This window comes from Cricetulus griseus, chromosome X, assembly GCF_003668045.3.
Source record: "Cricetulus griseus strain 17A/GY chromosome X, alternate assembly CriGri-PICRH-1.0, whole genome shotgun sequence".
Classification (NCBI taxonomy): Eukaryota; Metazoa; Chordata; class Mammalia; order Rodentia; family Cricetidae; genus Cricetulus; species Cricetulus griseus.
The window spans coordinates 116,242,365-116,259,492 of record NC_048604.1 but is presented as its reverse complement, the minus strand read 5'-3'; the positions used below and the strand labels follow the sequence as shown (position 1 = coordinate 116,259,492).

The window sequence follows — 17,128 nt, the reverse complement described above, 5'->3', positions numbered from 1 at the left end:
AGGCTATACTACAGCCATTAACCTTAGCAGAATATGGTGGCTGAGTGACAGAGAAGCCAAGGACAAACTCCTCCCGGGAACTGTAGACCTCTGAGACCATTGTGCTATCTCTTGGGATACCACAGTGACAATACGCCCTGCTCTAGTTCCCATGAATCCTGTTCTATGCCACAATGCTCAAGAGCAGAAATATTTTCTTAAACATGCAAGTAGTAAATAGGCTGGCTATACTTTGAGTTTCTGAATTGTTTGCCAGATTTCTATAGTATGTCTGTATTCTAGCATATCTGTAAACAGGTTGGATTGTAGTAAAGATATAAAGGTTCACAGTAGGAATTCACACATTACCAACTTGAGGCCAATAGTGAGTTGCATATTTATTTCTAAAATAAATGACAGCAATTTCACTTTATAGATACCAGCTTTTATATCCACCCATATGTCAGTTTCATAAAGCAAGTCTAAACACACAATAGCTAGTGCATGGAGTTCCTCTTTAAGATGACATCATAAAACCTCAGAAAACAAATGTTTAGCAACCATGAAGTAGAATCAAGTTAATAACTTTATAAATATGAATATTTTAAGTAACCCAGTGTTCAAAATCCACCAATGAATGGCCAAGAAACTCTAGGCATTAAGAACTACACGAACAGACTGGCTTCAGGCTTGGCTTTGAGAAACTGGCACCAATGGTCTTGTGTCCTGTGCTTTGAGAAGAGTCTAGCAAGAAAACTACAACATGGAGGCAGTGACTTATGATGATGTGCACATCAAATTTACTCAGGAGGAGTGGTCTTTGTTGAATCCTTCCCAGAAAATTCTCTACAAAGATGTGATGCTAGACACCTACAGGAACCTCACTGACACAGGCTACAGTTGGGAAGACCATAATATTGAAGAACATTGTCTAATTTCTAGAAGACATAGAAGACATCTTCAAAGGCATGATAAAAGTCATACTGGGGAGAAACTATATGAAAGCATTCAATATGCCAAAGTCTTTGTATGTCACAGTTGTCTCTATCTCCATAAAAGAAGACATACTGGAGAGAAAACCCATGAATGTAATCAATGTGGTAAAGCATTTATAAGAAATGGTGTGCTTAAAAGACATATAAGAACACATACTGGAGAGAGACCCTTTATATGTAATCAATGTAGTAAAGCATTTTCACAGCACAGTAATTTGTAAGTACATCAAAGAACACATAGCAGAGAGAAACCCTATGAATGTAATCAATGTGGTAAAGCATTTTTACAACACTGTAAACTCCAAATACATAAAAGAACACATGCAGGTGAGAAACCCTATATATGTAATCAGTGTGGTAAAGCCTTTGCATAGGTCAGTAGTCTACAAGCACATAACAGAAGACATAATGGAGAGAAACGCTATCAATGTAATCAATGTGGTAAAGCCTATGCACATGTCAGCACTCTACAAACACACAAAAGAACACATACTGGAGAGAGACCCTATGAATGTAATCAATGTTTTAAAGCTTTTGCACGTCATGGTGATCTTAAGAAACATAAAAGAACACATACTGGAGAGAAACCTTATTAATGCCATCAGTGTGGTAAAGCCTTTTCACAACACTGCAGTCTTGCAAGTCATAGAAGAACACATGTTTGAGAGAGACCCTTTGAATGTGATCAATGCGGTAAAGCCTTTGTCTGTATCATCAGTCTTTAAAATCATGAAAAAATTATACTGCAGAGAAATCCTATAAATGTAAGCAGAGTGGTAAAGTTGTACACTGCATATCACAATAATCTTTGAGGACCTGAGAAAATTCATACTGAAATGAATCTTACTATAAAGGATTTGGTAACATCTTCAGCCAACACATATCTAGTTAAACAAGATTCTGGAGGGAAAAAATTCTGACAAGTGTCAACAATATGATCAAGCATTATGATGTCTCTATTTTGTTGTCACCTGCAAATTCATATGGACAAAAGTCCTATGAATTCATTAATAAGGTAAACCTTTTTGACTTCACACTTTTCTTTAATTACACAAAAACCTCATTCAGATGGATTGATTTCTCTAAGTTTAATCCAAAGTTAAGGGCTTTCCTTCTGTTACATAAACAAATTCACAATGTAGGAAAACTGTTAAAGACATTAAATGCCACAACTCCTGGATTACAGGAATGACTGCTTACAAGAGAAAATATTCAGGTTTGAAAATCTGCTTGGTTAGAGACTTGATTAATTTTAATTATGCCATGTCAGTGTGTGGGTTTTTGACTTTCATGCTTGTCCCAAGAAGGTTAGACCCTTGAGTATTCCTATAGCAGGAACTACAGAAAGTTCTCAAAAACCTGACCTTGGTCCTGGCAATGAACTTGTCATAAATTTTCCCATCCATATCTCTAGCCCTGTACATGTATAAGTACTTTTTGTATCATCTTGATATCATATAATAGGGAAGAACTCATGGAAGAGAAAACCCAATTCATGTAAATAATTTGGTAAAGACTTCATTCTTGACTTTAGTTTCAATAAAAAAATGTTTCATGTGAATTTGGTGTGTTAATAAGTTCACTAGACCAATGACAAATGATAAATGGGTGAACCACCCCAATTAAGTGTGTTCTTTATAAGAGTTGTGGTGGTGATTTTGTTTATTTACAGCAATGAAAATCCTTATTAACACGGAAAAAAGAACTACAAGAACAGCTGGCTGCCAGCTGAATAGAAAACAAGTAGCTTTAACATCCAACTCTAATACTGACCTGAGATGACTCACATAATAAGGCAACCGTACCAGTGAGCATGTGCAATTTTTACTATGCCAGCTAAGCAAAATGCATGGCATTCATTGGCAAGCCTTCGCAAATAAATACCATGCACCAAAGCACACAGCACACAGGAAAGGTCTCTTTGCTATTGAGCAAAAGAGAATAGAAGGTAACACCAAGCCATCAAAATGGCCACCATAAATGTATCTGAGGTGAAAAATTCACATTTGGCATAGTGCTTCATAGTCACAAGCATGTCCTTGTTCAGAGATGTAACTGTGATGACTCCAAGAGTCACCTGAACATCTGACTCCATGACCAGTTACAAACACAGCCCTCATACACTATGGTTGGCAATGAGATGAGGCATAGGAACACTTAATACGAATGCCACCAGAGCCTTGGTCCAGGACAACTATCAGGTGTCCTGCATCTGAAAATCCTGTCTAGACAGCAAGAAAGTTATCCTTGAGCCACAGGTTAGAAAGCCAGCCCAGCAAAGCATTCTGGGAGTTAGATATATTTGTTACCATTATTCAAGTCCAGAGCAGGTTCTCAGAAGAAAACTCATGCAGAGGCCTATACTATAGGCCAGCTGAGGCTATATAGAGAGCACTGCCCTCTAGAGGAGATAGATGTTACTATAGGCTGAGAATCAGTATTACTGGGTAAAGTCTGTGTTATGGATAAGTGTGTCCCTCAAAGGTTCATGTAATTACAAACCACTCTAATCATTTTTGAAAAGTAGCAGATGTTCAAGAGGTGGGTCCCAGTGTGGGGAGATGGTTCAGTGGTTAAGAACAGTGGCTGCCCTTCCAGAGGACCTGGGTTCAATTTCCAGCACCCACATGGCAGCTCACAACCATCTGTACCTCCAGTTCCAGGGGATCTGACACCCTTACATAGACATATATGCAGGCAAAACACCGATGTACACAAAATAAAAGTTAAAATAAAAAATATGTGGAGTCCTACAAGAGGGCGATTTGGTTCTAGGGCCATCACATTCAGATGGTATTACTGTTCTTACAGGGCCAGGTTAGTCCACGAGAGTGGATTGTTATGAAAGAGTAAACCTGGTCCTGCCCCCAATGTCTTGCTTCTTCTCTCATTATGTGAATTCTTCACCATGTGCCCTGCTCTTACCTACACATGCTCCTCTGGTACCATTAGTCACGCTGTGTCACAGCCATAAGTACCTCATCAGAGGGCAAGCAACTCAGGTCTTTCGCCCTCTAAAACTATAATCTGATTAAACCTTTTTTCTTTTTTCTTTTTTTTTTTTTTACAAGAACTTTATTATGAAAAACAACCTCAGCACCAGGTATTTTTTTGTTACAGTAAAAACAGAATAGACTAATACAGAGTCATTAGGGCAATATACCCTAAGGACAAAAATCTACTCAATTGGATGGCCTAAAAAATAAGGATTCTTTTCAAGACATTTGTGGTTTGAGTCACTGCAGTATTCTTAGGGCTTTGATACCACTAGAGAGAAAATTAGGTAGTAATTTGGCCACAACATTGTTTAAAGTGGCTCTGCTTATCTTGGCCAGACTTACATACCTGGGTGTCAGCCAATTGTCAGTTGATCTGTATGGGAAAAGAGGGAGAGGTATGTTCTATACCTGGTATTATGCACAATTATGCATAATATGCACAATTATTATCTCAGTGTAACCCAACAATTTGCTAAAAATGTCAAAATCTGTACTTACTACAGAAGAACGAAAGCAAAAAAGGGTAAGCAGATCCAATGTCAGGCTAAGAGAGCACAGGCAGTCTGTCCCTATCAATCAAGGTGACTATGGAAACTGATGCTTCTACAGCTAAATAGCATTCCTGCTTCACGTACCAGTTGTTGCTCATCCATAGGTGGGAACTTTCCCAGTTATAGTCTTCAACTCCTCTCCTTGTCCACTTTCCCAACATGTGGCAGATGGCAAAAATGGCCTTGATTGTCTACCTTGCCTAACGTTCCTACCCTTTGCCATACAACTATATCATTTACCCGGAGCCTAGCTACATTTTTAGACAACAGGATGTTAGCAAATATAACCCAAGCAGAGACTTGAAAGGGATTGAGCACTTGAACTTGTTCTTAACCTTGTCCTCCTCTTTTCTGATAAGGCCATGTCCAGACAAGTTCACTGGTCCCAGGGGGGTGGATGAGATACACACAGAGTACATTCAAGTGCCTCCAGCCCAAGCCAGCAGAGATCATCTGACAGCTAGTTAACTCCCAGGCATGTGATTAAACCCAGCCAAAAAATCACCACAGCCATGCAAGTGACTCCCATTTAATTCCAAAAATTGACACAATAAATATGCAATAAACACTTACTGTTGTATGCTCCTGAGGTTTTATGGTTTCTTGTTATGCAGCAGTAATCTGGCAAGGAATACTGATGCATACTGAGCACCAACCCCCGTTGTCTTTTCTAGTATAAATCATTCCTTTGTTGAGGAATAAGCTCCTGTCTTCTGAAAGTGCCACTCACAGTTAGTTCTACTCAGAGAGTACTGTGTCTTTTGTTCCATTTCTCTTACTTTCAACACATTCATTGCCTTTAGACACAGTTGGCTTCTTCATGGTGTCCTGGTGCAACTTCTAGACCACTGTCCTTCCACTCCATAACAGCTAACCTTCTTCCCTAATGCTCGGACCATCTGGCTATACCACCTATCACAATCTATGTTTTTCTATTAGTTTCAGCTATCAGTCCTTTTATGACTTTAGAAGTACTGAGAGCTGGTTAATCGTTGTTCTCTCCATTCCATGCCCTATCATCCAGGTAACTTCTTTTTGGTACCTTACTCCAAAGTATCTCTAATGGCAATGATCTTTACCTCCACTCCATACCTGGTATATAGCCTTATGTCCACAACATTAGATTTGCTAGCACTTGGAAATAATTTACTTCTAGAATAGTCAATTACAAATCACACTTTTTGCCCATTGCCCTCTCTTTGTTTTGGTTCTCATTTCTCCAGTGCCACTATATTTACTCATCAATCATCAATCAATTATTTATTCAGAACCTGACACTTACCGGCATCATACAAAGCACTGGAGAAACAGCATTGAGCAAGAACATCTTTGCAGTGACAAATTCACATCTTAAATAAACTAGATTACTGACACTGACCACTACCTACCATCTCCTTTGTATCTCTTTTCCAGTCTCATATTTATAAGGGCACTACTGTAGAGAATTTCTACCACTGGTTCCATATTAGCACCACCCGAGGAACTTTTGAAATTCAGGTGCCTGTGGGCAACATCCGAAGACAATAAAATCAGACTCTTTGGTTGTGAGCCCTAGGTATCAGCACTCTTTAAGCACCTCCAATGATGCAAATGTGAAGCTAGTGTAGATAATCACAATCTTAGAGACAAGTACATTTAATCTGTTGTTTGCCTCTTAGTTCAAGTGAGCAACATGAAGAAACGTCAAATATGGCACTTAGGACCAGACTTGGTGATCCTACCTTAATCATTTGTTTCTTAATCCTTTAGGCTCTAGGGACTATTTATAGGTAATTCTTCTGGCTTAGTAAACATCAATAACTGAATTGCATTTCTATGTGCCCTATAAGATTACTAAGCACTAAAAAGACTCTGCAAAGAGATTTCAACGTTTATTGGGCAAAAAGCAGAGAAGCCTCTCAAATGTTAATAGAATAACTTGATGACCTAATCATAAGTACAGTAATCTGCTCCTCCCAAGCACCTCACCTCATGACTCAAAGGCCTCAGAGCCAATCTGACTCTAATAGGTTGGCTTGATTAAACTCTATGATTCAGTGTTTTAATAATAGAATTTTGTGGGCTGGAGGTTATAGCTTACCAGGTAGAAAGAAAAATGCTGAAAAGAAAATTATAGCTATATATCACTGCTTATCTCTCTTGCTTGGATTCAGCCTGGGAGACCCCATCTTTATGAAGGATCATCCTGGATGGCTCTGGAAACACAAAATCATCTTTCAAATCATCACAGAGTTCTTTTACAAGAGAAGAAGAATCTACATAATTTGAAAACATGGCCTCTGGTCTGTTTCCTTGTCCTTAAAATCTGAGGGATAGGTAACATTTGTATTGTGTTTCAGTTCTAATGCTTTTCTTGCCCTTGGCACTGAATGAGAGTATGAGAAGAAGAGGGATGCAGAAAATAATTTTGGAGAGAAAGAAGTGGATGTTTAAGGATGGGTGCACTGTAGGTAGAGCTGGAATTGTTTTGCTTTGAGGGGAAAAGACCATCTGAGTTCAGGAACACACTGAGCTTCAAATATCAAAGCTATAAGCCTCGGCATCAAGATAAAGTCAGGTTTTAAGATTGAGATGATATTTAAAATCATAAGGCTGGATGACGTCATCAAGGAGTGGAGGCTTGGGACCCACCCTAATGGGAGAAATTAGGGCAAAGGGTAGAGCTAGTAAAGGAGGTTGAGAAAGAATAACAAATGATGTAAGAAGAAAACTAAGTGAGCAGTATACTCTGAAAGGTTAAGAAGAGAAAGCTCCAGAAGGTATCACATACAAGTTTCAGGGATTAAAGGTGCATCTTCTTTTGGCTTATTTGGAGGAATGGAACTTTTGATCTTACCATGCAAAAAATTAGCATCAGCAGCCTGTCTCATCATTGCAATAAAATCCATGTATAAAACCAAAAGGCCTGCTGCTGGCAGATCTCATGAAGAAGAGTAAACAAAACTGACAATGCTCACACTTCAATAAAGACAAAGGGCTGCTTCTTAGAGCTTCCCTTGGATCTCCACAACTTCCCCATGGTGGAGAAAGGTTGGCTTCAATTTTGAAGACCAAAAACCCTTCATCGCCTACAACTCAATAGAGTTAAGACCAACCATTGACTGTTGAAAAGATGGACTAGCATTTGGATCTTCTTACCTTAGATCTTTGGTCCTGCCTCCCATACTATAAGAGCTGTTATACAAATGATGAAAACTCAGCTTTTTAGCCTTGATAAGCAAGAAAATCTCAAACACAGAAATAAGCACACAAATAAAATCTGTTGTTCTGTTTTGTATGAGAGATAGAGTTTCAGCATGATTTCCAGACTGGCCTCATGCTTATGGTCCTCCTGTCTCAGTCTCTTGGCTGCTGTAATTACAAGTACATGTCACATGGCTGGCCACAAAGAATATTTGCATACTCCCTTTCAGATCATATTAGTGGCATGGCCAGTATCAGGAAAAGGGGAAAATAACTAAGTCTGAATTGATCAAGTTTGGAGAACCAAAACTAATGATGGACATGAGGTCTAACACGGTTTTCTTTGCCTTTCATGGTTCTATTTTACTTTCAGTCAAGGGGGGGGATGGCTAACCTTGTAATCAATTCACTTTATCAGGGCCCAATCATGATCAAGATAGCACATGCCAGTCAGTCAGACACCTTATCAAAGGTGTGGAAACAGAGCCAAGAAATTCAGTCCTTCTGAGCTTTTCAAGTCTAGACAAACCAAAGAATGCTATACTCTATAACTAATCATCAACAGTTTCATGTTGTCATAAAGAACTATGTTCCATGCCAATAATTTGCATGGTCGAGATCTGGAAATCTGAAAGTTTTCTTAGCTTAATAAGTTTGTTTAGATTGGATACTATTAGCTATAAGAAGGCAAATGGTGCGTTGCAAAGGATCTATATGACACAGGTGTTTGCACGAGGTCACATGTGTGAGCTAGCATGAGTACACACACACACACACACACACACACACACACACACACACAGAGAGAGAGAGAGAGAGAGGGGGGGGTAGGAGAGAGAGATCTGAGTAGTTATATCACATATCATTGGTTTAAATCGCTTAAATGCTTTAGTGATTTTTTTAAAATTTCATCTCCCAATGTATGTTGTTGTTTTTATATTTAGACAAAGGCCTACACTGTAGCTCCAGCTGATGACCATAACTCACTATGCGCCCAGACTGGCATCATACTCAATGGTAATCCTGCAGCTTCAGACTCCCAATTGCAGGCTTACAGGTGTGAGCTACCATGCCCAATTCCCAATATAAGGTTTTAAAAGATTTTATTTATTATTATATCGGCCTACAAAAAAGATAATTTTTGCAATGTTAGAAAGTCTCAATAGTCCTAAAAATTCACTTGTAAATTTTAGATAAAGATTTGTGGCTTAAATCCCATATTAATTATAGCATTATTCACAATGGTGAAGACATAGAGCTAAGTATCTATCAATGGAAATATAGGCTTAAAAACTATCACATGTAAACATAAACACATACACACACACAAATGGATTAGTATTATTCATCCATAAAACCAAAAAATGTTGTTACTTATGGCAACACAGAAAAACCTAGAAGATATTAAAGTAAAATAAAGTAGGTACAGAAAGACAGATGCTTTATGTTTTTAGTCATATGTACAATCAAAAAGTCATATTCATATCAGTAGAGAATAAAATGGAGGTTTCTAGAGGCTAAAAATGGATAGCATAAGGAGAGACATATTGGTTAATGGGAACAAAGTTCTATTAGATAAGAGGAATGAGTTCTAGTGCCCTATTGCTCACAACAGTGACTATTGCTAACAAAATGTATTACATATCTCAAAACAGCCAAGAGGACTTTTATCTGTCCTTATCACAAACAACTAGTCCAGGTGATAGATATGCCAACTGACTTGGTTTGATCATCTCACAATACACACATGTATCAAAGCATTGCACTGTAAGACACACACACACACACACACACACACACACACACACACACACACACACACACACTATCTGGCAATTAAAAACAAAACATAAAATAAAATTTATAAAACAGAGATCGAGATTCAACTTGATTTGATCATTCTGTGTGCAGGCAACACTTGGACACGAAACTATGAATGTGGATGCTATGGCAGTCACAAAGCCATTCAGATTCTCGGTCTAAATTGGGAACTAAAGATTATGAGTAGAAAATGGCAACAAGTGCCACCTGAAAACAGGTTCTTGTCTTGCATGCTGCTCTCAGCCTCCTTACGGGTTCTGTGGCCAAAACTCTAATAACCTGCAGGAAAATGACTGTTTCAGAGACAGACAAGAAGAAGTCCTGTCCTGTAGTGCTTAGAGACAGACTGAAGGACAAGCCTGGAGTTATAGTGATAAGCATACACTGGGGACAGACTTTGGCTTCTAAACAAGATGAGAGCACACTGCGTGTGGAAAAAGAATATAGCACATTTGCTGTGCTCTTTTAAGAAATACCAAGTACTGAGAGCAGGCTGAACCCAGCAGGAGGACTGCATACCACATCCCAGCAGGCCAGATTTCAGCGTCCATTCCTGATGCCCCAAGAGTGCAAACAGCTGCTCCAACTGCTGCTTTTTTGCCTCTCACCAAGCAAGAGGATTGAGATATGGTAGTGGCCAACAGTGGCTGAGGAACACAGTCTTATTCTTTAGGATCTTGACCCTAACCAAAAATCACACTTCTGGCCTGTCTAAGTTCTCAAAATGAATAGTAAATTGATAGTCCCAGGAAAATTGGCAAGTCCTAAGATCACACGTCAGGGAAAAGACACTCTTGGGATGGAATCCTTAACAAGATATAGGGGCATGGTAGCACAATGTGCTCAAGTCAGTTTCCCTTCCAGAAAGAAAAAAGCCCCCTTGCCTTCTCCAACTTTCAGTAAACCCTCAAGTGCTTTGCCCCACAGTATTTACCACCCTGGCATACCTTCCCTCTATGTCTCTCCACAGAGACACTACACTCACAAGCCTGAACCCTGTGATCTGTATCAATGGTTTGTTGAACCTCTTGGACATAGCATGACGTCTTTCAGAACAGGATGGGGAAATGTCTGCCTTTTGCTTTTAAGCTCGTCAAGCAAGGAGATTCACATAAAGGTTCTTGGCCTAGTATGAAATTGCACCATTCTCAACGTAGCTCTATGACAGTTAGGTAGACTTGGAGAAGGCAAACTACTTTAACCAAACTTTCCCTACCATTCTGCCAGTATTCCTACATGTGAGGAATGTTTCCACAGGAAATAACACCAGAGGCGCAAATTTTGCTCCCTCTACCCTAACTTAACCATAATTTACAAACACTCTATCATAAACAGCCACGCATCCACCTGTCTATTGTATTGCATTCTCACACTAAGCAATGTGTGCAAAGGAAAGTATGGGTAGGAAGGAGCTTTCTGAACATCCTTTGTTTAGAAATGCAGGAGTCGGGTTTGCTCTTCTATCCAGGAAGGAACAGTATTCCCCATAGCAGAACAGCTTCTACAATTGAGTTCTGCAAGAACATAAGTGTATACAGGGCTGCCAAGTTAAGGAGTTCTTGCCTCCTTGACCTATTTACTGAAGTCTCTGTCTTCTGGACTATTTACAAATTCCTGCTTGTTCCTATCCCAGCCTGTGCAACATGACAGTCCTGCTCAGAGGTAGCCTGTTTTTCCCTATTTCCATTCCTTCTCCTTCTTATAACTGCACCAAGAACTTTCAAGGTTTAGTTTCTTTCCAGTGCAAACATATTGTTCTTGGTCTATCTAAAATATTTTTATGATCAATACAAGTCATATCTCTTTCCATATTTTTGATCCTTCTCTTTGACATGAGCAAATAGAAAGGTAAAAGGATGAGATTTTCTCCAACATGCAATTTTCCTCTGTCTCCATTACCCCCTACAAAAAAATGAAGAAAGAAAAGAGCAAACCATTTGTCATCCATTTGGTCAAATGGAAAGGTGAGCTTCACAATGAAGAGCTGAATTTCCTTAACTCAGGAGACATGTTCAGGACACAAAGGATGAAGATCCTGTAAGCAAGGGAGATATACACACTGCTGCTCCAAGTGTGGCATGGAGCCCTCCTGCTTCACCAAATCTTGCTTTCTCAATTTGTTAAAAATTGTAATGAAGTAGTCTCTAGGCTGTCTAAACCACTCACTTCAAAGAAAAACTGGATTGTCTCAAAGGATACATCCATGTTTCCAAGTTCTAAGCCCTCCTTGCATTTTTATAAATTATAGGCCACTGACAGATATAAAAAAAAAAACCTGCCATTTTTCACCCTGCAAGGGGAAAAAGTCAGTTTTGCCTTCATTTGCAATTCAGTTCTTTTACTCAATATAAATTTGTGCATTCTGACTTCCCCCCTTTAAACTATTTGTAGCATCAGCCAGATTTCCTCACACGAATAAAATGAAATGTTTAACTCCAAGTTCAATTTTATCTGTATGAAAGTAATGACTTTGCTTTTTTATGAATATTATCATTGAAAAGGGACAAGTCCAGGAAACTCTATTTTTAAAAGGTGATTCTTCAGCAATACAAAGTGGGGAAGCCAGCACTGTAAGACAGGGTCAGCAAAAGACAGCTCTTAGGCAGATGGCACTCAGCCAGGCTCTTAGTAAATAAAGTTTTCGTGGCACAAAGCCACGAACACTGTCTGTGACTGTTTTGCAGCTATAGCAAAGTAGTACCAGAGACCTTATGTCTTGCAAAGCCGAAAAAGTTACTATCAGGCACTTTCCCGAAGAAATTGGCTAACCCCTGCTCTTAGGAAATAGTTTTTAAAGGTCTCCATTGAGCAAATATTTCACACCCACCACAAGGTGTTTATAGTCAGGTTGAAATGCTTAGTAAAACTATCAGCACAAGATTTGACAAAGCACTCAGGTTGAAATGCTTAGTAAAACTATCAGCACAAGATTTGACAAAGCACTTGGAGGTGAGAGGATAATTGTAGAGGTTTGCTGCGGAAGTTGAACACAGCAGCTCAGGTGTGGGGAACCCAGAGTTGCCTCAGTAGGTTATGGAAATGTCTTTGTCCACTTACACATTATACACTTATGGAGGACTCATCACCGCTTATAGTTGGCAAATGAAAGGACAGGAGCACTGTCCTACTGATGAACACAAGTAAGCACACCATTCTTAACCACTTGCTGTGTAGGAGTAAAGAAAGAGCAGACTATCTGACTGGAAAGACCAGCTCTCCCACTTACAGGCAGTACAACCTCCACTTTCTATGCTTCAACTTTCTCCTCCATAAAGTGGAAATACTAACATAATGCCTACCACAGAGATGGTATGTTAATAACACAACATTCTTACAACACAGGTTAACATGCACAAAGTACTGGTGATCAGAGCCATGGCTATGATTAGAGCCCCCAGTTATACTATAGTTGTTCGACTATATGCACCAGGGATGCTTTTTTCTAAACTTCACATTAACCATTCAGACTTCAGTTGTCCTCGCTTTATAATGTAGCATAAGCCTAGAGAGGTAAAAGAACTTTTCTTAGACTATAAGACGGAGTCAGACTCAAAACCTAAGTCTAATTCCTAAGTCCAATGTAAACTCTCTCATGGGAGATTTGAAGTAACCATACTCGCAAAAATCCCTTTATATTTTCAGCTATTTATGGGTATTTTATATTATATTTTTCTAAGCAAAAGGCTATCTATAGGTATGGAAAAAGCATACAGACAGAATCTTATGCTAATAACTAAGCAACCATGCAGAGAAGGTTCTCTGCAGTTGAAAATTAAAAATTAAATCCTTGATACTCAGAAAATGTATTTGTCAATAGTTCTAATACTCTAACATACAAACATATCTAGCTCTTTGGTGCTTAAGTATTTCTGATACATAATTTGGTTGGTTTAACAAAGGTCTGCACAAAATACCTAATAGCAAGTAATTAAATCTGCAAAGACTCTGAAGATCACATTAATAGCTGTATTCATTTTTTTGGATCAATGGCTTCCTACTGCTGCACAAAGAAAGCAAAGCCTCAATAGGGAATTGAGTGAGATGCTGATGCCCATGACATTGAATGGATAATGAGTTACCTAGCCTTGTACTCATATAGAAAATGGAGCCTTCATGACAGCACAATCTCACTTATAGGACATATATTCCACTAGGTGGGCCAGAATGTCATGTGTATTTTGTTCTCTGCACAGATAGCATAACAGTGGCCATGAATGTCAGCTACACAGTAAGGTAGCAGGGAGAGAGTTTCTGCAGCTGGGGAAAGCAGACACCTGACTCTCATGCTTTCTGGGGACTCCATTTGCTTCCAGAAAGGGGAAGCAAGGTTGGTCAACTCCAAGCATACTGGAATGCTTTTCTCCTTCAAAGCCCAGGTAACTCATGCTGGTCCCTGATAGGATTCACAGGCATGATTACAAACCAACCCATTAGCCCAATGCTTTCACGGGGTTTGGAACCACATCTTGGATTACATTCATTTCATTCTTTCTTTTTTTCCTTTCTTTCCTTTTTTTTTGAGGCAGGGTCTCTCTACACTGCACTGATTGTCCTGGAACTCAATTTGTAGATCAGGCTGGCCTCAAACTCAAGGAAGTTCTATATTGTTTTTTTTAAACAACTTCCATTATTACTTTAGACTATGTGTATAAGTGTTTTTGCCTGCCTGTATGCCTGTGCACCAAGTGGGTACCTGGGACATACAGAGGCAAGAATGGGGTATCAGATCCTCTGGGATGGAACTAACAGATGATTGTGGACTGCCATGATGGTGACTGGGAATTGAATCTGGTTCCTCTGGAAGAACAGCCAGTGCTCTTAACAGCTGAGAAATCTCTCTGATACATCTCTGGCCCATTTATTTACATTTAGATTCACCTTGGGAGTAGCACTTTATTGGAAATTTCATTTTGATTTTTGTCTTTTGTAATGTAAGAATGGCATTCATTCAACAGGCCTCTCTCCACACACAAAGGGCTGAACAGTACCTGGCCCAAAGACATAAAGAACCAGAAGCCTTGACTTTGAATCATCAAAACTGAACTAGATTCACATAATACGAAAGGGAAAACAAAACCCCAGATACCAAGATGGACAGAACACATACATATAATTTCATTCCCTTGACACCACACTGAGATCACCAAAAGGGATTATCCGTCTCTTTTTTCTAACAAGATAAACTCAGGAGGTGGAAGCAGGTGCTAACAGCACCAATGCTTTAGAAGCTGAAAGGTAAACAATGAGCAGCTCAACAGGCAGTGTGGAAAAAAACATCTCAAACCAGAGGGGAGGAAAACTGACAATGGGTGGCTGAAACTGGGGTGAAGAGGATGGCAGAAGTAGTATATGAGCTGGAAAGAAAGCCAATTACACCTCCTGCCCCATTTTATTCCATGGAGGGACTGCCTATCCCCACCAAGGAAAGCATCCAGGCCTGGGAGGCAGAGGCAGAGGCAGGCCATGAGCATGCTACTGGAACAATGGCATGAAGTGATCAGATGCATGCCAAATTCTGCATGTTGAGACATTCTCTAAGTCCTCTCGCCCCAAGCGTCTCCCAGACTGGACACCAGACCTAACTTCAGCAGCTTCTCTGGTTCATGTAAGTGACCTAAGGGAAAGGAATGACCTGAAGATATAAACCGTCAAGTTTCCAAATAAGTGCCCAGCCCAGATCAAATTTTAAAAGTTCCACCCACCTATTTAGAGCTTCAGCAGCTGTCTGGTTTCCAAGCAACCAAGGATTATCAGATATCTGAGGAAAGCTTCTGCCAAGGAAGACAGATCAAAACAAGCACACAAAAGAACAACGAAAATGGAATAGGGACTACACAGCTAGGATAAAAACAAACAAATATATATCCATTTTAGCCTCAAAGAGACAATACACATTATCCATGGCATAAAATTAAAACAAAAAACTAAATGTTTTTGGAAATGAAAAAATACTGAGACATCCAAAAACAACAGAAATACTAGCAACTACCCCCTATGAGAATGCTGGAGTAAACATAACAATATTAAAAATATGAGAAAAGGTTGAGTATGGTAGCACATACTTATTATAGCCCTAGCATATGGGAAGTAGAACCAAGAAAGCCAAGGGTTTAAGGCCACCCTAGCTCACTCCAGCTTCTGGAGATGAGTTTCAGAATGAAAAGAGAAAAGTAGAAAAAATAAAATACTTTGAGAAATTTTTCTAATCCTCCAGGAATTGAGCTGTGAGAATCACAAATAACTCCAAACAGTAGATGAAAACAAACCCATACCATGACCCTTTACTGTGGTATTTAAGTGCCTTGGAATCAAAAGATTTCATATGCTCACACAAAGAAAAAGAAGTCAGGTTATAGTAGCCCATCAGGAATCCAATCGCCTTACATTCTCTTATAACTAACAACAATAAAAATAGAAAACAACAGAGAGCAATGTGCAAGCTTTCATTAGAAATTTGATTTCTACTTCATTTTAGATGCTAGGGATGAACACAGGGCTCACACAGGATAAAGCCATGTTCTATCACTGAACCTCAGTCCCCAGGTTTCTACTTCAGAATTCTCCCAACTCCTCATGAAATGCTAGAAAACTAGATATTTTTTTAAAGTAAAGACTCAAAAGTATATTTCCCATGTACGCTTTCTCTGAAAGTTACTGGAAGATGTATTCCAGTAAACTTTAAAAAAGACTAACACACAATAAAATAAGGTTTAACACAGGATAGAGGTTGAGGGGGGAGCTATTCATAAAAGTAAAGAATGGACATCTGCACCAAAAGTAGGGAAGCCAATTCAAACTGAAGCACTGTCACTCAAAAGATAGGCACCAAAGGGACTGTTATCACAAGTTATATGCCTACTGTCTTTGAAGTGTAAAACAATGATCAAGTGAACTAAACCCAGATTTTTCTGTTTGGCTTTTGGGGGCTATAGGCTGATGCGACTTCCTGCTCTTTTGTCCTGTTTGGAGAAGTGAGGGCCCTCATTTTACTTCACTGCAGTGTTCTGCGTTAACCCATTCCTGAGAGCTGGAAAGGGCTATTTGTGAGCTCAAGAGCAGGTAATAAGAAATGACCTGTATCTGTGACTACATTCTTGCCAACATTATACACAGCCCACTCTATATGGTAGTCAGATGCAAGGAATCCCATCTTCGCCAGATTCACCCAGAGTTTCATACAGCAGTTTCCCTACACAGAAACTCATAGAAGCTGAAGTCAATAGTCTCTAAGAGACTGAGTTTACATTTTACCTTCCCTTTGAGGTTTTTCATTGCATGCAATGTCTCCCCTTCTTTACAAAGCTAGATTTATGTTGAATGCTGTTTAGCAGAAGCAATGACACACAGCAGACATCTTTAAATAACTATTCTTATTCCATTTTATTAAACTGGGTGCTGGATGCACAAGCATGTACTTTATTATTCTTTATACTGCACCTTTGTTAATTGCTTTTTATATTTCCATTACATCTCACAATTTAAAAATAAGTCAAGTCAGAGACTATGCCACAGAGGTTATCACAATCTGTGCTATTTGTCTCTGCTCTCCCCACAAACAGCAATGGTAGTACATTTTTACCACCACAAATTCAGAGACAGC

General features: G+C 39.2%; 2 protein-coding genes across 2 annotated transcripts in view; one reads left to right on the top strand and one right to left on the bottom strand.

The window, feature by feature from the left end:
• The window catches only part of Tspan7 (tetraspanin 7), a 111,661-nt gene that overhangs the window by 50,598 nt on the left and 43,935 nt on the right, over positions 1-17,128 (bottom strand). The gene's annotated exons all lie outside the window — the stretch shown is intronic.
• Positions 743-1,195, top strand: LOC113837750 (zinc finger protein 431-like). Its single transcript, XM_035450093.1, has one exon. It carries the CDS (start codon positions 743-745, stop codon positions 1,193-1,195), a length of 453 nt encoding a protein of 150 aa, XP_035305984.1.